Source organism: Balaenoptera physalus (assembly GCF_965194825.1).
Source record: "Balaenoptera physalus genome assembly, chromosome: 16".
Classification (NCBI taxonomy): domain Eukaryota; kingdom Metazoa; phylum Chordata; class Mammalia; order Artiodactyla; family Balaenopteridae; genus Balaenoptera; species Balaenoptera physalus.
Window position 1 is genome coordinate 11,776,964 of NC_138898.1, and position 23,047 is coordinate 11,800,010.

At 41.3% G+C, this 23,047-nt stretch overlaps 1 protein-coding gene across 5 annotated transcripts in view; it reads left to right on the forward strand.

The window, feature by feature from the left end:
- Positions 1-422: 422 nt before the first annotated feature.
- Positions 423-23,047, forward strand: part of B4GALT5 (beta-1,4-galactosyltransferase 5) — an 86,877-nt gene continuing 64,252 nt past the window's right edge. For 3 of the 5 annotated variants that reach the window (XM_082430488.1, XM_082430490.1, XM_082430489.1), the window contains exon 1: positions 424-747. In XM_082430488.1, the coding sequence (XP_082286614.1) occupies positions 633-747 (115 nt within the window). In that variant the 5' untranslated portion in view covers positions 424-632. Of the gene's footprint in view, positions 748-23,047 lie in introns of all 5 variants that reach the window. The other 2 variants (XM_082430491.1, XM_082430487.1) reach the window with 2 other exon arrangements.

Below are 23,047 nucleotides of genomic sequence, written 5' to 3' on the forward strand. Positions count from 1 at the left end.
AACGGTGGCTGGCATATGTCTGGCTTTCAATAAATGGTGAACTGAATGAATGAATGAATGGAGGTGTATACCGAGCCCTCCTGCCTACAATCCCTGCTTTTCTGTCGCAGTGGGTGGCCAGCCGAGTCAGACATCGCATACGGTCCCTTGGCTCCCAGGTTGGGGGCGTCCAAGAGCGGACCGACGGGCACTTGAGCGACGCTCCCCAAAAGCCAGGGCGGTGGCCGCGCCGGTAGAGGGGCTGTCGCCATTTGGCGACTTTCCCTGCGGGCCACTGCGCCGCCGCGGGGGCCAAACAGGGGCTCGCTCTGTGAGCGCGCGCGCGCGGGTCTTTTGCGACGGTGCCCGGCGGCGCTAGCCCCGCCCCCGCCCCGCCCCCGCGGCCCGGCCCGCCCCGCCCCGCCCCGCCCCCGCCGCTGCGCTCTCTACCGGGCCGCTCAGGCCCCCGCCCGCTTCATGTGGCCCGGCCCGCGGCGGCCGGCGGCTGGGAGCGGTGAGGCGGCGGCGGGCGGCGGCCGGCGAGGCCCGGGAGGTGGCCGAGGCCCAGGCGGCGGCGGCGGCCCGGGAGGCGGCGCACGGAGAGCGGCGGGAGCAGGCCTGGCCCGGCCCTCGAGCGGCCGCCTGGCTGCAGCATGCGCGTCCGCCGGGGGCTGCTGCGGCTGCCGCGCCGCTCGCTGCTCGCCGCGCTCTTCTTCTTCTCGCTCTCGTCCTCGCTGCTCTACTTCGTCTATGTGGCGCCCGGCATAGGTAGGAAGGGGGCCTGGGACCCCGGGGGTGCCGCTCTGGCCTCGAGGGGACCCCGGGAACCCCCGCCCCGCCCTGAGGGGACCCCGCCTTTCAGAAGACACCCGGCTGGGAGGCGACCCCGAGCCTGGCCCTCTGAAGACTACGGGGACTCCGGCCCGACCCTCGGGAGACCCCACGCCTGGCCCTCGGGGGGCTCCAGGACATTCCAGTGCCCTGCACCCCGACGGGCTCCAGAACCCCCCTCCCCCCGCCAGCCTCCCGCCCACCCCCTGCTCTCCTTTAACCCCTTCCCCGCGGGAACCCGACCATGCCTTCACACACACACACACACACACACACACACACACACACACACACACACGTGCTGGGACGCCCCCTTTCTTGCCCTGGCCTCCCTAGAACCCCCACTTTCCGCTCCTCGGCTCGAGAACTCCCGCTCCCCCTCCTCCGGGGTCTCCTCCAGCCCCGGTTCCGGGCATTCCGCGGCCCCCGAACCTCCGCGGCCCGCCCGCCCCTCCTCGCGGAGCCCCTGTGCTGGGGTCTCCAGGAGTCCCACCTTCCCGGTTCCCATCCATCCTTCCCCTCTCTCCTCCCCGGTGACTCCACCGTTTCCTGCTCTCCCTCCTACCCTTTTTTCCCTCGACTTTCCCTTGTTACATCCACCTTCAGGTCCTCCTCCCCAAGACACACATTCTCCTCTTCCAAGTGGCCAGATCCCTTTCCTAGCAGGGTGGCATCCCCCACCCCGCAGGGAGGTCCACCCCCGCAGGGAGGTCCACCCCCTCCATTCAGTCTACGAACCCCTGAGCGTCCCACGCCTCCTCTCCATCCCCTCCCCCTGCCCCGCCTACCCCCAAGGGCACTCCCTGTCATCTCCGCTCCCTTATCTCCTATCCTTCCCCCGAATCCTCAACACCCCGCTCTGGTCATCAGCCACAGTTTCTTTCTGATTGAAGACTTGGGGAAGGGGTGCTGTCTAGGCTCTTCCTTTCTCCCCTTTCTTTCACTTCTGCCCTCTCCTAGCCTTGAGGGTAGAAGGTGGCCCTTCAGTATCCTACGGGGCCAGGGCGGGGGGGGGGTGCATTTAAATTGGTCCTAGAGGAGGAGATATGACAAAGGCCTTGGGGAAATGGTGCAGGTGGGAAGGAAGAGCATGGAGAAAAGGTGGAATGGGTACTCATTCTTCTCAAAGGCATGTCCTTTAAAGGAAAGACAGCCCTGGAGAAACTGAACCCTGCCCAAGCATAGGCTGTCTAAGAGCACAGAGCAGACATTTAGGACGTGAAGAAAGATTAGAAGGAAATAACAGCATGAGGGTTAAGGTCAGAGGACATGGAAGTCAGACTTGGATTCTAATCCCTGCCCTTCATGACCTTGAGCAAGTTACTAAGCCTCACCTTTTCTCCTCTGTAAAATGGGGGTACTCATCCTAACCTCATAGGTTTTTAAGGATGGAAGTAGATAAATTCCCTTTTAAAGCACTTATCATTATACCTGATGCTTAGAGAGTTTTCAAAAAAAAAAAAAAGCTATTATATGTAGCTTTCAAGAAAGAAGGGAGTAGATGGAAGGTTTAAGGTATGTATTTGCCTGACTTGGCATCACCATGAGGCCCTAGAGGAAACCTCAGTTTAAGGTGAAAAATGATCAGAAAATACTGTTGGGGGTGGGGCAAGGAGAGTAAATTTTGCTGTAAAAAGTCTGGATCATTTGGATGTTAGGAAAGGGTTGATGGTTTAACTCTAGGGAAATACCCTTTAGGATTGTAGTAATGATTAGTGCCATTCTCTGTTGACCTGTCAACACTGAACTAGCTGAAGAGAGAAATTTCCCGATAGAGCCGGAGATTGTCTCCTGATTTTTTAAAAAAATAAATTAATTTTGTTTATTTATTTTTGGCTGCGTTGGGTCTTCATTGCTGCGCTCGGGCTTTCTGTAGTTGGGGCGAGTGGGGGCTACTTTTGCGGTGCGTGGGCTTCTCATTGCTGTGGCTTCTCTTGCTGCAGAGCACGGGCTCTTGGCATGCGGGCTTCAGTAGTTGTGGCACGCAGGCTCAGTAGTTGTGTCTCGCGGGCTCCACGAGCGCAGGCTCGGTAGTTGTGGCACACAGGCTTAGTTGCTCTGTGGCATGTGGGATCTTCCCAGACCAGGGCTTGAACCCGTGGCCTCTGCATTGGCAGGCGAATTCTTAACCACTGCACCACCAGGGAAGTCCTCTCCTGATTGTTTTTTTTTAAGAGCATATTTCATTTGATGGTTAATATTGATGATTTGTAGTACAAACTAGATCTAGTTTGTACTACAAAGATAGAACAGGTAACATCCTACTGCTGTAACATTTTATGAAATGTCTTAGGAAAAGCATCCCTCTGGGAAGGTGTTGTATGTGGCCTGATGGATCGGATGAGGGGATAGGAGTCTGGGCAGAATAAGAACAGGTGAGTAATTAGTGGAATTAATTGAGAAAAGAGTTCATTAGCATATTGGATATTAGACTGTAATAAAAATGGGTGTGAAATGATGGATTTGAACCTAGAGGCAGTCTTGAAGCCATAACCCCTTTTGTGAAAGTGATGGGTTTTTTCTGGTGCGGGTGCATAAATCAGCTATGTCTAAATGGAAAAATATATCCCACTGGGATAGTAATCACCCTCTTGATTAGAAAGATTAGAAGCCAGATTCTAAAACAAATGGAACGTACAACTTAATTAAAATTCTTCAGCAGTAGATTTTTAGGTCAGTGGAACCCCAGTGTAAGGCAATGGGCTTGGGGCTTCCCTGGTGGCGCAGTGGTTAAGAATCCGCCTGCCAATGCAGGGGACACGGGTTTGATCCCTGGTCTGGGAAGATCCCACACGCCGCGGAGCAGCTAAGCCCGTGTGCCACAGCTACTGAGCCTGCACTGTAGAGCCCGCAAGCCACAACTACTGAAGCCTGCATGCCTAGAGCCTGTGCTCTGCAACAAGAGAAGCCACCGCAATGGCAAGTCCGTGCGTGGCAACGAAGAGCAGTCCCCACTCCCTGCAACTAGAGAAAGGCCGCGCGCAGCAACGAAGACCCAACGCAGCCAAAAATAAATAAATAAAATAAGTAAATTAAAAATAAAATAAATAAAGCAATGGGCTTCTACCACACTTAGATTCCTACATCACTGATAACTGAGAAAGATGCAAAGCACTTAAATATTCACTAATTTCTTCTTAAATGTGGGTCTTCTAAAGGGCAGATCTACTTAAGATTCATGTTCTGTTAGTTGGAAAGGGGAGTGGTGGGAAGGATGTGAAGTGCTTTTAGAACGGGTACATTGAGCAGTTTGGTGATTTTATTTATCTTGGCTTTCCTGTTTACCAGCTTAATTTTTTAAATAATCAGCTTTGGACAAGGGGTGGCAAATCTTTTCAAAAGGTTAAGGCAGTCTAGAGAAATAGAAGGTTTTATATGCCTTGGATTATGAAGACGTTATTTGAGACAATTGTTAAAATGAGCTTAGAAAATAATACTGGGTTGAACCACATGAAATTTCCATTTTTTGCAGGTCAAAACCAGTTGTATATTGGCAGTTTGATATAGCTCAACCTAATACATTTCCAAATAATGACAATCCTGTTTTCTGGCATAACGGGAAGTGTCAGACTTGTATTTCCTTCCAGGTTTAATATTTTTCCAGTCCTGCTTTTGATTTACTTTGTATACCCTGTGGCCACGCTGTGCTCTAGGGCTAAAGAGAAATCAACCCGAGAGTGTGTTAACAGCTATATTCGGAATTAGGTAGACTTGAATTTGAGATATGAGAAAAACCATGTTAGTTATAAATGTTTTCAAGTTGCTCATGTGTAATATAGCCTAGCTACAATTTCAACCTAACTATTGTTGGTATTTTTGAGATCTAATGCCAGCTCTTAATGTTAGTGTCCCATAGTCTAACAGCAAAGGGAAATTTTCCTGGACTTGAGGGTCATCTGAAATGGAGGTAGTGGTACCATTTGACTTAGAAAATTGGATGTGAGGAATGTTACTAAATATGACTATAATGTGTTTGTAACAAAATACAAAGTGCGCTTAGCTACTTTAATAATCCCCTGCCAATCCAGTTAAGTAATTTAAAAATATGACTTCATTGGCCATTATGTTTTTGTTATTAAATCAAAAGTAGTGTTTTATATCAGCATTTTAAAAGTAGAAATGAAAAGGATGGGGCAGAAAGTGTGAGGGAGGTGGTGGATTTGAGAAAGGAAGAGGAAGGGAATATGGTTATAAAAGTGCATACGTGCCTCCTCTCTGTAGCCCCCTGCCCTCCACAGCCTGAGGGATTATCATTTATTTCATCACTTGTTTTACCTGCACTGTTGAAATATCCCTATTCCTTTCAGGGTTCCGAAGAGAACTTTGAACTTATTTATGATCCTTTAACTTAAAAAATCTAAGAGCTCGGAGTACCTCCATATTCCAGTCTGACCAGGTCTTTTAGAAGATAAGAGAAGTGAACTATTTACGGATGGACGTACATTTGAAGGGCTGATTTTTAAAATCTTCTTAACTTTATGGTGCTGTCACATGGCAAGGTTGTATAGAGGTTACTGACCTTTGCAAATTGTTTAGTTACTGATTTTGAGAGAGATGCCGGTGCATGGTTAGAGGCAGTAGTCTATATACTGAGGAAATTTTATTAAAGTTCCACTATTTAAATTAATTTTTCTTTTGTCTTGATTATTGAGGAAAGGAAATGGGGAATGATTTTTCCCTTTTGGCCTGCTTGGTTCCAAGAAAAGTTTGATTCATGGCTGGCTTTTGGAAGACAGGAATCAGTAATTCTAATGTGACCAAATGACCTTGAGCGAGTCACTTGATTCTCTGATCTTATACTTGGCCAGAAAACAAAGCTGTTTGAAAAACTAGAACTGCATCTTAGCCAAACTTGTAGTGAGAAGTTTTTACGTATAGAAAGTTGATAATTCATTCACATTCTATGCAAATTTTGGACCTAAGATTTTAGATAGGATACATGTTTTATATAACTGAATGCAACTTTTTCTAATAACCCCAGGAAAATTTCAGATTCCCCCCTTGTTTTAAATATATATATATATTATATATATATATTTATATATATAATATATATATATATATATATATTTTTGGCTGCGTTGGGTCTTTGTTGTTGCGCCTGGGCTTTCTCTAGTTGCAGCGAGCGGGGGCTACTCTTCGTTGCGGTGCACGGGCTTCTCCTTGCGGTAGCTTCTCTTGTTGGGGAGCACGGGCTCTAAGGCGCGCAGGCTCGGTAGCTGTGGCGCACGGGCTTAGTTGCTCCGCTGCATGTGGGATCTTTCCAGACCAGGGCTCAAACCCGTGTCCCCTGCATTTGGCAGGCGGATTCTTAACCACTGTGCCACCAGGGAAGTCCCATCCCCCATCTCGTTAAGTGTAGTATGAAAATAGCCTTTTTGTTGTTGTTGTTCCTCACATGACAGTGTCCTCTAAATGCTTCAGTGCGCTTAGCTTCTGAGCTTTTCTGGAGTGAAATACGTCGTATTTTGAATGTGGGTTATTTTATTTTAGAAAATTAAAAAGCCTCACCCTGTTTAAGGACCCCCTTCTCCCCACGCGTGCCTGTACGGACTCACTCACTCACTCAGATGTTTCCTTTGAGTATTGCATTGTGTCAGTCTTAGAAGGAAACCATATTTGGAGAACAGGTTGAAGTTATAAAACTGAACAGCACCACTTTTGACCAGGATTTTGGTGATGTTTTATGTCCTTTCTGCAGCAGTTTGCTATGTCGGAAACAAAGTCTTGGGTTTGGAGTTGAAGTCTCTTGAACAGTGAAAATGTGCTAGTCTTGGACAGTCTTTGGAAGCAGCCGTTTGGCCAGTATCAGTTGCCGTTCCAGGGCATCGCTACTCTAGCCAGTAGATAATTCTGCTCCAACCCTGACATTTCCCCCCAGAGCGTGACAGGCCAGTGAGAGCAGCGTATAACATCGCCAGGAAGGAGGGTCTTCTTGTGTTGCCATGACTCTTTAGAGCTCTTCAGGAGAGTAGAAAGCCGTAGAAGCCGAAGTGCTACTGACTTACTTGCTTCCCTAATTTTGCAGCGTTTTAGATCATGGAAGATACGTTGTACACATCCAACTATATAAGCAAACAGAACTTTAGTAAGCAAGAAGTAGGCAATGTGATGCTGCAAAGGCCTGTCAAAGAACTAGAGAAAACTAGTGGTTAACATTGGTCAAGATAAAGGTTAATCAGAAGCAAACAGATTGGGTGTTGGCTTAAAAGAAGTTAAAGGAGTTATCGTGAGAAGAGGCAGGCCTGTGTGTACTATTAGTGAAAGGGCAGTTATTCTTTAGTTTCTAATACTAGCTAAATAAGAGTATGCCTTCCTTTGCACACTGTGTGTATTTTTGTAGAAAGTTGTGAGAAAATTAAAGGAATTTAAGATCTGTGGGTCGATAATAATCCAGTATTTGAGCATCTTCCTATCATGTTACCAGCTATGGGAGATATTTGGATTCTAGACTTTTGACTGCTTCTTTCATTTTACAGATGATTGTATAAGCCCAGGTTGAGTCATTAACTTGCCCAAAGTTGAGAATTATAAAATAGCTGTAAAAATAAATAAATAAATAAATAAATAAGATAAAATACCTCTGCAGCACATACTATATGGTTGAAAATACAAGATTAATCATAAGAAATAACTAGAGAAAATAGAAAATAGTATGTAATCAATTGCTGACTTGTATGATACTGATCCTTAATGAGGTGGGAGATTCAGACACAGGCACTCATTCCTTTATTCAATAGGTAGTTTCTTTGGAGTGCCTCCTCTTGTCAGATACTCTTTTGGGTATCGGGCAGTCTAGAAAAGAGTAAGGCAGAACGTTTCTTCCATCCTGGTGATTTCATTCTAGTGGGACGTTTTTGCCCATTGTGATGCTTTTATTCTGATGGGGAGACAGCCAATATACAATATAATTTCGGATAGTGGTAGGAGTGACTGAGGGTCTATTTTATTATTTATTTATTTATTTATATTATTTTATTTATTTATTTTTGGCTGCGTTGGGTCTTTGTGGCCTCGCACTGGCTTTCTCTAGTTCTGGCGAGCGGGGGCTACTCTTCATTGTGGGGCGTGGGCTCCTCATTGCGGTGGCTTCTCTTGTTGCAGAGCACAGGCTCTAGGCGCGCGGGCTTCAGTAGTTGTGGTGCATGGGCTCAGTAGTTGCGGCATGCAGGTCCTAGAGCACGTGGGCTTCAGTAGTTATGGTGTGCAGGCTCAGTAGTTGTGGCTCTCACGGGCTTAGTTGTTCCACAGCATGTGGGACCTTCCCAGACCAGGGCTCGAACCCGTGTCCCCTGCATTGGCAGACAGATTCTCAACCACTGCGCCACCAGGGTAGTCCCTGAGGGTCTGTTTTAGATAGGGTAGTTAGGGAAAGCTTCATTAATGAGGTGCTATTTGGCTTGAAGGGGTAGAACAGGTCACAGGTCGGGGGATTGGGATGGTGATGCGGGTGTCAAGCATATGTAAAGGTCTTGAGGCAGAAATGTACTTGAGGGAAGGTTGACTGGATTTTTGTAAGTGAGAAATGGTAGGAAATGAGCTTAGAAAGATGGTAGGGGTTAGGCCATGTAGGACCCTATAGGCCATGGTAAGGGCTGTAGGATAGGAGTGAGCATTAACTTAGAAATCAGCCAGATCTGGGTTTGAATCAACTCTGACTGAGTGGGCACACTATTTTCAATTTTCTTATCTGCCCAGTGGAGGATACCATCTTTCTCAGGGTTGTTGTGAGAATTGAGTGGGATATGCATGTAAGAGGGCTTAGCACAGAGCTTGACACAAAGCTCCATATGTTAATAATTATTATTTATAACCATAGGAGATGTCCTCTTGGCCTAATGCTAGTGCTAAACTGAGAGGAGGATTGAGCTCCAGTCCAGCTTTACCAGTAACTAGATGGAAACCTTTACTTCAGTTTTCTCATCTGTAAAATGAAGCAATGGACTAAAGTACAGATTCTAGGGTCCCTCTCAGATCTGAAGTTCCACGATTCTGAGCAAGTGTGAGTTGAACCTTGAAGGAGAAGGAATAATGAGTTCTGTCAAGTAAAGACACCCCATTTAAAAAAATTCAGATCTCCCATTCACTTAGTTTCCTACCTTTAGTGAAATACTGAGCCATGGATTCTGTGAAGTGTCGGTGTATAACCATCAGACTTAACAGTTTCACTCTGTAGGGTGAATGGAGAAATTCAGACTGTGCAATGCTATTGTTTGAGGACATTTGCCCTAAAAATGAGACAGACGTAGAATGTCTGCACTGAAGTCTGTCTTTGAAATCATTGTGGCAAAGAAACAACAACAACAAAAAAGAAATTTGTGTTGTCTTGGTCAAAGGAAAAAAACTAAAAGAATTTTATGGAAATATCTTTGGGATGTTAAGACTTTTTTTTCCTCTTTTTTTCTCTGCTTTTTGTCCCCTGGGTAATCCTTTTAAGTTTTAATCTGCTAAATCAGTCTTTTCCTCTAGCCTCACACTTTTGCTTTTAAGCATGAAATAGAGCCCTGGACTCATTAGCTCCTGCCCCATCTTCATTCCTCTAGGTAATTGGATGTTAAATGAGAAATGAATATTACATTTTGACCCAGTAATTCTTTTTTTTTTTTTTAACATCTTTATAGGAATATAATTGCTTTACAATGGTGTGTTAGTTTCTGGTTTATAACAAAATGAATCAGCTATACATATACACATATCCCCATATCTCCTCCCTCTTGCCTCTCCCGCCCACCCTCCCTAACCCACCCATCTAGGTGGTCACGAAGCACCAAGCTGATCTCCCTGTGCTATGCGGCTGCTTCTCACTAGCTATTTTACATTTGGTAGTGTATATATGTCCATGCCACTATCTCACTTCATCGCAGCTTACCCACCCTTCCCCCTCACCGTGTCCTCAAGTCCATTCTCTACATCTGCATCTTTATTCCTGTCCCTCCCCTAGGTTCTTCAGAACCACTTTTTTTTTTTTTTTTAGATTCCATATATATGTGTTAGCATACGGTATTTATTTTTCTCTTTCTGACTTACTTCACTCTGTATGACAGTCTCTAGGTCCATCCACCTCACTATAAATAACTCAATTTCGTTTCTTTTTATGGCTGAGTAATATTCCATTGTATATATGTGCCACATCTTCTTTATCCATTCATCTGTCAATGGACACTTAGGTTGCTTCCATGTCCTGGCTATTGTAAATAGAGCTGCAGTGAACATTGTGGTACATGACTCTTTTTGAATTATGGTTTTCTCACGGTACAGTAATTCTTTTTAATATTGTGGCTTATATAGAAGAGCATTCATACCTCCTCTACTGATCCCATGAATCCAGTGTTTTCCCAAGCCTGGGAATCACACTGAATAATTTAAAGTGCTGTCTCTTCTTAGATTCCCTCCCCCCACCCCTTTTATTAGTTTGAGTAATTATTAGACTATAAGTATTGTTCCGCCTCCTTCCCAGGTTACAAAGATAGCCAGGTACTTTGCAATGACTAGAAGGGAAGCTGGGCATTGTTTCTGAGGTACCTTAGTTACCATCATCAATTATGAACAGTTCTCTGAGGGTTATTAGTGGCATAATTATGATTATGAAAAATGTTGTGGAGTGTCACGTACAGGGAAATGTAGATTGTAGGAAAGCTCAGTGTTGTGTTTTAAAACTTAAATTAGAAGTGTGCTAGTGAGCACAGCTGTTTATTATTTTTATTAAAGAGCTGTAAAACATTTAAATACCAGTAAAGAGGGAACTTTTTTCACCCTCTAAAAGTATGATTAATAGTCATTTAAACTTTTTGCTTAATTCTCATGTGTTGAACAGCTGTATGCTTGGAAAAATGGAAAAGCAGAAGTATTTTTTTTACTCATAGAACTAGTTACCCCATTTTGAGGAGTTGTGCTTTTAGGCACTAAGCCTAAATTATGCTCATGATTGTAATGTATGCGTTTTCAGATTGGTAGACCATTGGCTTTTGAGGGTCAGAAAATAGTATTTTCCTAAATGCTGTGTTGGGGTCATATTTGTGTAGTTAAAAAAAAAAAAATCCTTTATTCCATTGCAGAAAAATGAAAACATTGCCAACTTAGGGAAGTTAAACCAGATGGATCAGAGATGATAGTAGACTGACTTTAGCATTCTTGATGTACTTATTATAAATCTTTATATTTTAAATAAAACCATTTAATCGTTTAACTTTTAAAGAAAAACTCATTTTATCCATATCATCATAATCTATAGAGTAATGATAGGGAAGTTCTCTGGGTTGTAATGTCCTTGTGCCTAGCACATTATATGCACTTAAATATTTATTGAAATGAATGAAGAAACTATTGCCTGGTCAAGCTAGCCTCTTTATTGTTGGATTGCATTTAATCTGGGGGAAGGATTGCTTCTTCTGTTAATCCTGATTTTGAAGTGATTTTGAATTCATTTTGCCCAAAACTACTTTGTCTTTTTTTTCCCTTTCTATTTCTTCGTGGTAAAATATAGCATGAACTTTGCCATGTATTTTGGTAATTTAAATGTGCAATTCAGTGGCATTAATTACATTCACAATGTTTTGCAACCATTACAACTATTTCCAAAAATTTCTATTGCCCCCAAACAGGAAGTCTCTTCCCATTAAGCAATAACTCCCCATCCACCGCCCCCCCTCCCAACTGCTAATCTACTTTCCATCCTGTAAGTTTGACTGCTCTAGGTACCTCATATAAGTGTAATCATACAATGTTTGTCCTTTTGTGTCTGCTCTATTTCACTTAGCAAAATGTTTCCTGGGTTCATTCATGTCATAGCATGTGTCAGAACTGTATTCTTTTTATGGGTGAATAATATTCTATCTTGTATATATCACATTTTTTCTCATCTGTTGATGAACACTTGAGTTGCTTCTACCTTTTGGCTGTTGTAAATAGTGCTGCTGTGAATGTGGGCATACAAGTATCTGTTTGAGTCCCTGCTTTCAATTCTTTGGGTATTTACCTGGGAGTGGAATTGCTAGGTCATATGGTAATTCTATTTAATTTTTTGAGGAATTGCCAGACTTTCTACAGTGGCTGCACCATTTTACATTCCCACCAGCAATATATTCCACATCCTTGCAGCCAACACTTATTTTCTGAGTGTGCATTTTTTTTTTAAAGTGTAGGCATCCTCGTAGGTGTGAAATGGTAGCTCATCGTGGTTTTGGTTTTCATTTCCTTGATGACTAATGAGGTTGAGCATATTTTCATATGTTTATTGGCTATTTGTGTATCTTGTTTAGAGAACTGTCTATTCAGGTTCCTTTGCCCTTTTTAAATTGGATTGTCCGTTGTTAAGAGATCTTTATATTTTTGAATATTATACCATTACCAGATATATGATTTGCAAGTATTTTCTCCCATCCTATGGGTTGTCTTTTCACTCTCTTGGTGGGGTCCTTTGATGTGCAAAAGCTTTTGACTTTAACGAGGTTCAATTTATTTATATTTTTCTTTTGTTTGTACTTTAAAAAATATACTACTTGGTAAGTTTTATGACTGAACTTTTGCTCCCTGCATTGTAGTCATTTACTTTTTCTGCCCGTGAAAGGTTTCCGTAAGTTACTAATAGGCATATCTTACACAAGCTATTATTGAGCTGATTTCTGAGAAAGCAGGAGGCAAGGTTTTTTGGTTTATCTTTCTCTTACTTGTTTAAGTTTGATGCTGGTTTCTTGATTTCTTTTTTTTAATTAATTAATTTATTTTTGGCTGCATTGGGTCTTCATTGCTGCGCATGGGCTTTCTCTAGTTGCGGGGAGTGGGGGCTACTCTTCGTTGCGGTGCGCGGGCTTCTCATTGTGGTGGCTTCTCTTGTTGCGGAGCACGGGTTCTAGGCGTGCGGGCTTCAGTAGTTGTGGCACGTGGGCTTCAGTAGTTGTGCTCGCGGGCTCTAGAGCGCAGGCTCAGTAGTTGTGGTGCACGGGCTTAGTTGCTCTGCAGCATGTGGGATCTTCCTGGACCAGAGCTCGAACCCGTGTCCCCTGCATTGGCAGGCGGATTCTTAACCACTGAGCCACCGGCGAAGCCCTGATTCTTGGTCTTTAAAATGGTTACTCTCTTTGCCAAACTTGACATGCTCTGCAGATTCCATTGAATATTTCAAGTGTTTGAAGAGTCCTGTGACTCTTCTGATGAAGGGAGGGATCCATATCTTATTGATGTCTTTGTTGATTATTTTGTTCAGTAGGACTGAAATGTAACTTAAATTTAAATGTTTTCTGCTTCTAATTGCAGTTCTCTGAAAGTCCGTGTAAGACAGGGCCAGAAGTTGGCACACCACATTTTTGGTGTTGGGGACAATACAGTTTACTGATTAAACATATGATATAGAAGAGAAATTTAGAAAATATTATAGATTGATGAATATAGTCCATGAAACACTGGGCTCATTTTTTTTTTCCATACAGAAATGAAAGTATATGATGATTTTGAAGACAGGGAAAAGTAAATATCACTTGGCATTTTGTTAGCCTCCAATCTCCATTAACCAGCACCTTTTATGTTTTGCTGTTTAATAAGTGGTGATACTTAGAATGTAGACCCGGATGCATGACTTTGAGTTCGGTGTTAAGTATGATTTTTTCCCTTCTGAATGTTTGAAACAGAGCACTGTTTCCCCATACCTCCCCCGCACAGGCACAGGATGGCAGGTAGTGATGAGGAGCAGCCTGCTAAGATGCTGCCTGGCTGACTAGGAGGTGTGTGATGTGAACACAGGATTTGTTTTCTCCCTTTATCACATTTTTTTAATTTTTAAAATTATTTTATAACATTTTCCCTTTATAACATTATCAGAAAGTGAAGAGACTGTTAAAGAATGAGGAAACAGAAAAGTCTAACGTGTAAAAAACCTGCTGGACTTCTGCAACTGTGACATGGTAAAATTTGGCACTTTGATTTTTTTTTTCCTGGTATCAGCTGAATTTCAAATGTATTTATCTAAATGTGAGTGATAATGGTAGTGATTAAAGACAGGTGGGTGCTTAGAAAATTTTTGTGTTTTGGGGCCTGTGATAAAAGAAAAAATCTACAAACTTGCCTTTGCATTTGCCTGATTTGGCTGTTTTCTTAGAGCTAACTTAATCTCTATGTGTTAAACCCTTAGAGTGTGCTAGGTTTGGGGGTACAGTGATGAATGATGTGGACACCGTACCTCTGTTATTTTTTAAGTCTTCAGCAAGGGAGCATGGCTTCATTTTAGGAAAAAATTTTCAGAATTTTGAGTGATTTTATATTCCCAGAAGATGTGTTTAATTGAGGGTCAGTTCAGTTGATGTTAACGTACCTTAATTGCCAGGAATAACAGTGAATGTATTTTAATTGTAGACATTTAAGACAGCAAAAAAAATTTTAAAGAAATTCTTGAAGAGGCATTTAGTTTAATTTTTTACCCCACTGGGCCCATTGGCTGTACATGTTCTTGGTGGTATTCATATTTACATGAATGTTTTTGCTGTTTATCTCCTGAACAGAGTCATGGCAATGGTGGTGAACAGTGACCTGAGGTTTCTTAGTAACATAGATGCTCTCTGGACCAGTGGCGGAAGGATGCATTTATATGCTGAGGCCTCTTCCCTTCCACCTGGAAGAGTGTCAGTCTTAGAATAGAGGTCTGGCACTGAGCAGGTGCTCAGAGAGCATTTGTCAGACAGGATCAGTCTGTCTTCTACCCTTCCGTGGCTTTCATTGCTTTTAGGATAAAGTTCAGATTCCTTATTGTAGTTTATAAGAATTTTTGTGATCTGACCTCTACCTCCCTCTCCAGCTTCATTTATGCCACTTCTCTCCCTCCAGACACAAGGGCCTCCCCACCTGGTTTCCAGTGTAGACTAGGCTCTTTCCTTAAGCTTTTCACTAGCTAACTCAAATATTCCTGCCCATCCTCAGACCTCTAAATCAGTGGCAAATGCATGGGCCTCATTTCTTGTTCATTGTTGTATCCCTGCCTGGAACGCTGGTCTGGCACACTGTAGGTGCTCAATGAATACTTATTTGTTAAATAGGGAAGTAAGGTGGAGGTGGACAGATCTGAGGTCCTGAAAAGTACAACTAGCCAATTCCCTGCTCATTTGGGTATGTTGAAGGTTGCTGTGCTAACTACCAGGACTTCAAGGTGAAGAACTAAAAAGGATCAAATAAAAACACAATGGATTTGTAACAATATTAATTGTAATTGAAAGTATGATTCCTAGTTCAGTCTCAGATTAATTATGTCCAATCCAGTCAGATGTTTGGTTTTGTGGGGGCCTGGTTTGGTGGGCAGATGACAAGTAGGAATTTTAAAGTTTTACCCACTTAAGATTCAACATGGATTTTAACCCTTTTAAGTGCTTTTTGTATCTTACATAGTATGTGTATGATAATGTTTTGAAATTGAAGATCACAAATGAATGTATTAATGGTTAGTCTTGTTCCTCAATTTGAAATCTAGATGAAAAAATGGATAAACAGGGAATTCCCTGGCAGTTCAGTGGTTAGGGCTCGGGGCTTTCACTGCTGTGGGCCCAGGTTCAACACCTGGTTGGGGAACTAAGATCCTGCAAGCTGCGTGGGGTGGCCAAAAAATAAATAAAAATAAAATAAAAATTAATAAACAGGAAAACAGTCCTGATTTAGGAAGAAGTAGGTACAATAATTCTTATATATTGCTAGGAACATTGTGTCTAATTTTTAATTAGACAGATATTTAGGTTAATGGTTTTGGTGTTTTCAAATTTATGATAAAAGCTATACTTTTATGTCTTGAATATGCTTGTCAGTCTTTGAGAGGTAGTCTTTGCCTAGGAAATGAGAAATTGTTGTATATTTTACTTCTTCCAAGGAGCAATGAGGAAGAAACAGTTTCTGGAATTGGAAGTCCATATGGATGGTATGGAAATTAAGTCTGTTATTCATAAACAGCTAGTCTCTTGTGCTCTACGCTGTTGGATGGAAGGTGGAAATAACCTTGCCTCTGTTGCTGAGATTATTTTTGAGCTGACTCGTGCTAGGCTGGCACCCATCAGTTGCTTTGTCTGGAAGGGACAACTGGAATCCTTCATTTTGTGTATGTGTGTGTGTGAATGTGAGTGGGAGGAAGTGAAATGTTTGGTTTTGGTATTGGCTTGATTTTTCTGTTTCATTGTTGACTTGGCATGCCTGGCTTTTTCATTCTGCTTTTAAGTATTCAGAAATCTTAAGATATGTGTGAATTAGAAGATTTGGATTTATTTGAATTTCATTTGGCACTACGGGAAATTAACTTTAGGTAAGAGCTACTTTTTGGGTTGGCTTTATGTTAAAGATAATTTTTTCCCTTAATTATTTTATTTTATTATAGAAAATTTCAAACATATACAAAAGTAGAGTGAATAGTATACTGGACTCCCATGAACAAAGGTATTTTGATGTGACCTTTATATTTGTGAAAAATATAAATGTGAAAGGGCCCAAAGACAGCCCCCATTCCCCCAACAAAACAAAACAAAAGTACAAGCTTAGGCTAATTAATAACCTGTATTTTTAAAACCTTTGGATAATTGGATTTCATTTTTGTTCAGATGTTTTGCTGATCCATTTACCTCAATGAGAGTTTCTTAATATGTAAAAAGGGAAGACTAAAAGTATATAAACATAGGCTTATTGTGAGGATTAAAGGAGAGAGTATTTGTCAGATGTTTGCATGGCTTGGTACCAGTTAGATGCTCAACAGGTAAATGTCCCCTTGCCCTTTCACAGTTCCTCAATCACAGTGGTCAATTGGAGTAGAGAGGGGAAGGGACACTTGGATGAACTGGTACACGGTAGAGAGTTGATTACAGCGAAGTTTCCAGAGGATTTATTTATTTTTTCTATTACCCCGTCCTTCATTTGAACCCTTGAAGTTTAGAGCTGGAAAAACAAGGGTCAGATGTTTGCCAAGAATAAACCTTTCTGTACTGTGGTGGTACCTCTAAGGCACTCCTTAGCTTGAGGAGCAGGTGCTCTGGCTGAGGATGCTGAAGTCTCGGAGGTGCCCTGGGAGCAGATGATTACTGCTCGAGTGTGTAACACCTGTGTTCTTTTGCTTCTCTTGGCCTATTTTTCTGAGAATATATTGCTGAATTCTGTCACGATTTACATCAGCTTTGACCAAAGCCAAGTGCCAAGCTTGCAAGGGAAAGAATGGCAAAAATACCTCTTTTAGGATCTGTGTTGGCACAGATTTTGTGCTTTGTGTTTAGTAACAAGTGAACAACACCACCGATTTAATTTTAGTATTATTAGTTATATTAATTTATTAGTTCTATAATTAAAAAAGTAAAACAGTCTGCATAGATTGAAGCTATAGTTTTGGGTTGTATGTGTGAAAAACTGACTCTCTTCATTGTGAATTTTGAACAAACTTACCAGTAGATTATTTATGTAAGCTTGTGTCATCAGAAGCATTCCAGAATGAATCATGTTTAGTTAGGATCTAACAAATGTTACCACCCTTGTTCTGTTAAGCAATATTTTTAAACTATTAAATCAACTTTAAGGATAATAAAGGAAATTACAGTAATTTATTCATAATCATCTTTTCATCACAGGTGTTTTCATTTCATTGTTTCCTTCTCATCTTTGTATACACACACAGAAATTTGAAAATTTTGTACCTTAGAAATTGCTAGGCTGAGAGAATTGACGTTATAAGGGTGGCAGCAATTTAGTAAACGCTGTGAGTGTTTGATTTAGAATAATCTTGTACAGTCTCTTTGCTGTAACATCTTTTCCTGGTTAGTTCTGTTCTCCTCACTACAACTAAACATAGTGTCTTTTTTTTTTTTTTAAATTTTATTTTATTTATTTTTATACAGCAGGTTCTTATTAGTTATCTATTTTATACACATCAGTGTATACATGTCAGTCCCAATCTCCCAATTCATCCCACCGCCACCCCCAACGCCACCTTCCCCCCTTGGTGTCCATACGTTTGTTCTCTACATCTGTGTCTCTATTTCTGCCTTGCAAACCGGTTCATCTGTACCATTTTTCTAGATTCCACATATATGTTACTATACGATATTTGTTTTTCTCTTTCTGACTTACTTCATTCTGTATGACAGTCTCTAGATCCATCAATTTCGTTCCTTTTTATGGCTGAGTAATATTCCATTGTATATATGTACCACATCTTCTTTATCCATTCGTCTGCCAGTGGGCATTTAGGTTGCTTCCATGACCTGGCTATTGTAAATAGTGCTGCAGTGAACATTGGGGTGCATGTGTCTTTTTGTATTATGGTTTTCTCTGGGTATATGCCCAGTAGTGGGATTGCTGGGTCATATGGTAATTCTATTTTTAGTTTTTTAAGGAACCTCCATACTGTTCTCCATAGTGGCTGTATCAATTTACATTCCCAGCAACAGTACAAGAGGGTTCCCTTTTCTCCACACCCTCTCCAGCATTTGTTGTTTGTAGATTTTCTGATGATGCCCATTCTAACCTGTATGAGGTGATACCTCATTGTAGTTTTGATTTGCATTTCTCTAGTAATTAGTGATGTTGAGCAGCTTTTCATGTGCTTCTTGGCCATCTATATGTCTTCTTTGGAGAAATGTCTATTTAGGTCTTCTGCCCATTTTTGGATTGGGTTGTTTGTTCTAGTTCTGTAAAAAATGCCATTGGTAATTTGATAGGGATTGCATTGATTCTGTAGATTGCTTTGGGTGGTATAGTCATTTTCACAATATTGATTCTTCCAATCCAAGAACATGGTATGGTATATCTCTCCATCTGTTTGTGTCATCTTTGATTTCTTTCATCAGTGCCTTATAGTTTTCTGAGTACAGGTCTTTTACCTCCTTAGGTAGGTTTATTCCTAGGTATTTTATTCTTTTTGTTGCTATGGTGAATGGGATTGTTTCCTTAATTTCTCTATCTGATCTTTTGTTGTTAGTGTATAGGAATGTAAGAGATTTCTGTGCATTAATTTTGTATCCTACAACTTTACCAGATTCATTGACTAGCCCTAGTAGTTTTCTGGTGGCATCTTTAGGATTCTCTATGTATAGTATCATGTCATCTGCAAACAGTGACAGTTTTACTTCTTTTCCAATTTGTATTCCTTTTATTTCTTTTTCTTCTCTGATTGCCATGGCTAGAACTTCCAAAACTATGTTGAATAATAGTGGCGAGAGTGGACATCCTTGTCTTGTTCCTGATCTTAGGGGAAATGCTTTCAGTTTTTCACCATTGAGAATGATGTTTGCTGTGGGTTTGTCATATATGGCCTTTATTATGTTGAGGTAGTTCCCCTCTATGCCCACTTTCTGGAGAGTTTTTATCATAAATGGGTGTTGAATTTTGTCAAAAGCTTTTTCTGCATCTATTGAGATGACTGTATGGTTTTTCTTTTTCAGTTTGTTAATATGGTGTATCACATTGATTTGTGTATATTGAAGAATCCTTGCATCCCTGGGATAAATCCCACTGGATCATGGTGTATGATCCTTTTAACGTGTTGTTGGATTCTGTTTGCTAGTATTTTGTTCAGGATTTTTGCATCTATATTCATCTGTGATAATTGGTGTGTAATTTTCTCTTTTTGTAGTATCTCTGTCTGGTTTTGGTATCAGGGTGATGGTGGCCTCATAGAATGAGTTTGGGAGTGTTCCTTCCTCTGCAATTTTTTGGAAGAGTTTGAGAAGGATGGGTGTTAGCTCTTCTCTAAATGTTTGATAGAATTCACCTGTGAAGCCATCTGGTCCTGGACTTTTGTTTGTTGGAAGATTTTTAATCACAGTTTCAGTTTCATTACTTGTGATTGGTCTGTTCATATTTTCTATTTCTTCCTGGTTCAGTCTTGGAAGGTTATACCTTTGTAAGAATTTGTCCATTTCTTCCAGGTTGTCCATTTTATTGGCAGAGTTGCTTGTAGTAGTCTCTTAGGATGCTTTGTATTTCTGTGGTGTCCATTGTAACTTCTCCTTTTTCATTTCTAATTTTATTGATTTGAGTCCTCTCCCTCTTTTTCTTGATGAGTCTGGCTAAAGGTTTATCAATTTTGTTTATCTTTTCAAAGAACCAGCTTTTAGTTTTATTGATCTTTGCTATTGTTTTCTTAGTTTCTATTTCATTTATTTCTGCTCTGATCTTTATGATTTCTTTCCTTCTACTAACTTTGGGTTTTGTTTTGTTCTTCTTTCTCTGCTTCCTTTAGGTGTAAGTTTAGATTGTTTATTTGAGATTTTTCTTGTTTCTTGAGGTAGGATTGTATTGCTATAAACTTCCCTCTTAGAACTGCTTTTGCTGCATCCCATAGGTATTGGATCGTCGTGTTTTCATTGTCATTTGTCTGTAGGTATGTTTTGATTTCCTCTTTGATTTCTTCAGGTATCTCTTGGTTATTTAGTAATGTATTGTTTAGCTTCATGTGTTTGTGTTTTTTACGTTTTTTTCTTTGTAATTGATTTCTAATCTCATAGTGTTGTGGTCAGAAAAGATGCTTGATATGATTTCAATTTTCTTAAATTTACCGAGGCTTGATTTGTGACTCAAGATGTGATCTATCCTGGAGAATGTTCCGTGTGCACTTGAGAAGAAAGTGTAATCTGCTGTTTTTGGATGGAATGTCCTATAAATATCAAATCTATCTGGTCTATTGTGTCATTTAAAGCTTGTGTTTTCTTATTAATTATCTGTCTGGATGATCTGTCCGTTGGTGTGAGGTGTTAAAGTCCCCCACTATTATTGTGTTACTGTTGATTTTCTCTTTTATAGCTGTTAGCAGTTGCCTTATGTATTGAGGTGCTCCTATTTGGGTGCATATCTATTTATAATTGTTATGTCTTCTTCTTGGATTGATTCCTTGATGGTTATGTAGTGTCCTTGTCTCTTGTAACATTATTTTAAAGTCTATTTTATCTGACATGATTATTGCTACTCTAGCTTTCTTTTGATTTCCATTTGCATGGAATAGCTTTTTCCATTCCCTCACTTTCAGTTTGTATGTGTCCCTAGGTCTGAAGGGGGTCTCTTGTAGACAGTGTATATATGGGTCTTGTTTTTGTATCCATTCAGCGAGCCTGTGTCTTTTGGTTGGAGCATTTAATCCATGCACGTTTAAGGTAATTATCGATATGTATGTTCCTATTACCATTTTCTTAATTGTTATGGGTTTGTTTTCGTAGGTCCTTTTCTTGTGTTTCCCACTTAGAGAAGTTCCTTTAGCATTTGTTGTAGAGCTGGTTTGGTGGTGCTGAATTCTCTTAGCTTTTGTTTGTCTGTAAAGCTTTTGATTTCTCTGTCGAATCTGAATGAGATCCTTGCCGGGTAGAGTAATCTTGGTTGTAGGTTCTTCCCTTTCATCACTTTAAATATATCATGCCACTCCCTTCTGGCTTGTAGCGTTTCTGCTGAGAAATCAGCTGTTAACCTAATGGGAGTTCCCTTGTATGTTATTTGTCATTTTTCCCTTGTTGCTTTCAATAATTTTTCTTTGCCTTTAATTTTTGTCAGTTTGATTACTATGGGGTGTTTCTCCTTGGGTTTATCCTGCCTGGGACTCTCTGCACTTCCTGGACTTGGGTGGCTATTTCCTTCCCCATGTTAGGGAAGTTTTCGACTATAATCTCTTCAAATATTTTCTCGGGTCCTTTCTCTCTCTCTCTTCTTCTTCTGGGACACCTATGATAAGAATGTTGTTGTGTTTAATGTTGTCCCAGAGGTCTCTTAGGCTGTCTTCATTTCTTTTCATTCTTTTTTCTTTATTCTGTTCTGCGGCAGTGAATTCCACCATTCTGTCTTCCAGGTCACTTATCCATTCTTCTGCCTCAGTTATTCTGCTATTGACTCCTTCTAGTGTATTTTTCATTTCAGTTATTGTATTGTTCATCTCTGTTTGTTCTTTAACTTTTCTAGGTGTTTGTTAAACATTTCTTGCATCTTCTCGATCTTTACCTCCATTCTTTTTCCGAGGTCCTGGATCATCTTCACTATCATTATTCTGAATTCTTTTTCTGGAAGGTTGCCTAACTCCACTTCATTTAGTTGTTTTTCTGGGATTTTATGTTGTTCCTTCATCTGGAGCATAGTCCTCTGCCTTTTCATTTTGTATGTCTTTCTGTGAACGTGGTTTTCGTTACACAGGCTGCAGAATTGCTTCTGCTGTCTGCCCTCTGGTGGATGAGGCTATCTAAGAGGCTTGTGCAAGCTTCCTGATTGGAGGGACTGGTGGTGGGTAGAGTTGGGTGTTGCTCTGGTGGGCAGAGCTTAGTAAAACTTTAATCTGCTTGTCTGCTGATGGGTGGGACTGGGTTCCCTCCCTGTTGGTTGTTTGGCCTGAGGCGACCCAGCACTAGAGCCTACTCGGCTCTTTGGTGGGGCTAATGGCACCTCTGCAGGAGACCCTCCAACACTAGAAGGTAGGTCTGGTTCAGTCACCTATGGGGTCACTGCTCCTTCCCCTGGGTCCCGATGTGCACACTACTTTGTGTGTGCCCTCCAAGAGTGGAGTCTCTGTTTCCCCTAGTCCTATCGACGTCCTGCAATCAAATCCCGCTAGCCTTCAAAGTCTGATTCTGTAGGAATTCCTCCTCCTGTTGCCGGCACCCCAGGTTGGGAAGCCTGATGTGGGGCTCAGAACCTTCACTCCAGTGGGTGGACTTCTGTGGTATTAATGTTCTCCAGTTTGTGAGTCACCCACCCAGAGGTTCTGGGATTTGATTTTATTGTGATTTCACCCCTCCTACCACCTCATTGTGGCTTCTCCTTTGTCTTTGGATGTGGGGTATCTTTTTTGGTGAGTTCCAGTGTTTTCCTTTCGATGATTGTTCAGCAGTTAGTTATGATTCTTGTGTTCTCGCAAGAGGGAGTCTAAACGTAGTGTCTTGATATAAGATTGTTTCTGGCAAGGGACTCTTGAAATGAAAGCTCTAAAGAAAACCTACTTGCTTTCTTTACCAATATGTGGAAAACTTGATGGGAAATTCTAGCCCTTGTGGCGTCAAGTCAATTTAATCTCATTCTTAAATACTATTAATAAAGTTAAATAGAAGAACCTTAATTTTTATTAAATGTTATAGCAGTGTGGCTAATCTAATGTGAGAGTGTAGTATTTGATCTGTCTCCTCCCTTGATTGGATTCCACAAAGTAGAAATAAAGTCTTTCTCAGAAACCTATTTGTACTTAGTGGTTATTTTTCTCCAGTCTAGTATTTTTTTCTCCAGTTTGTCAAGAGTAACTAAACTTTGAATGAGTAAGAAACTGTTCAAAGAC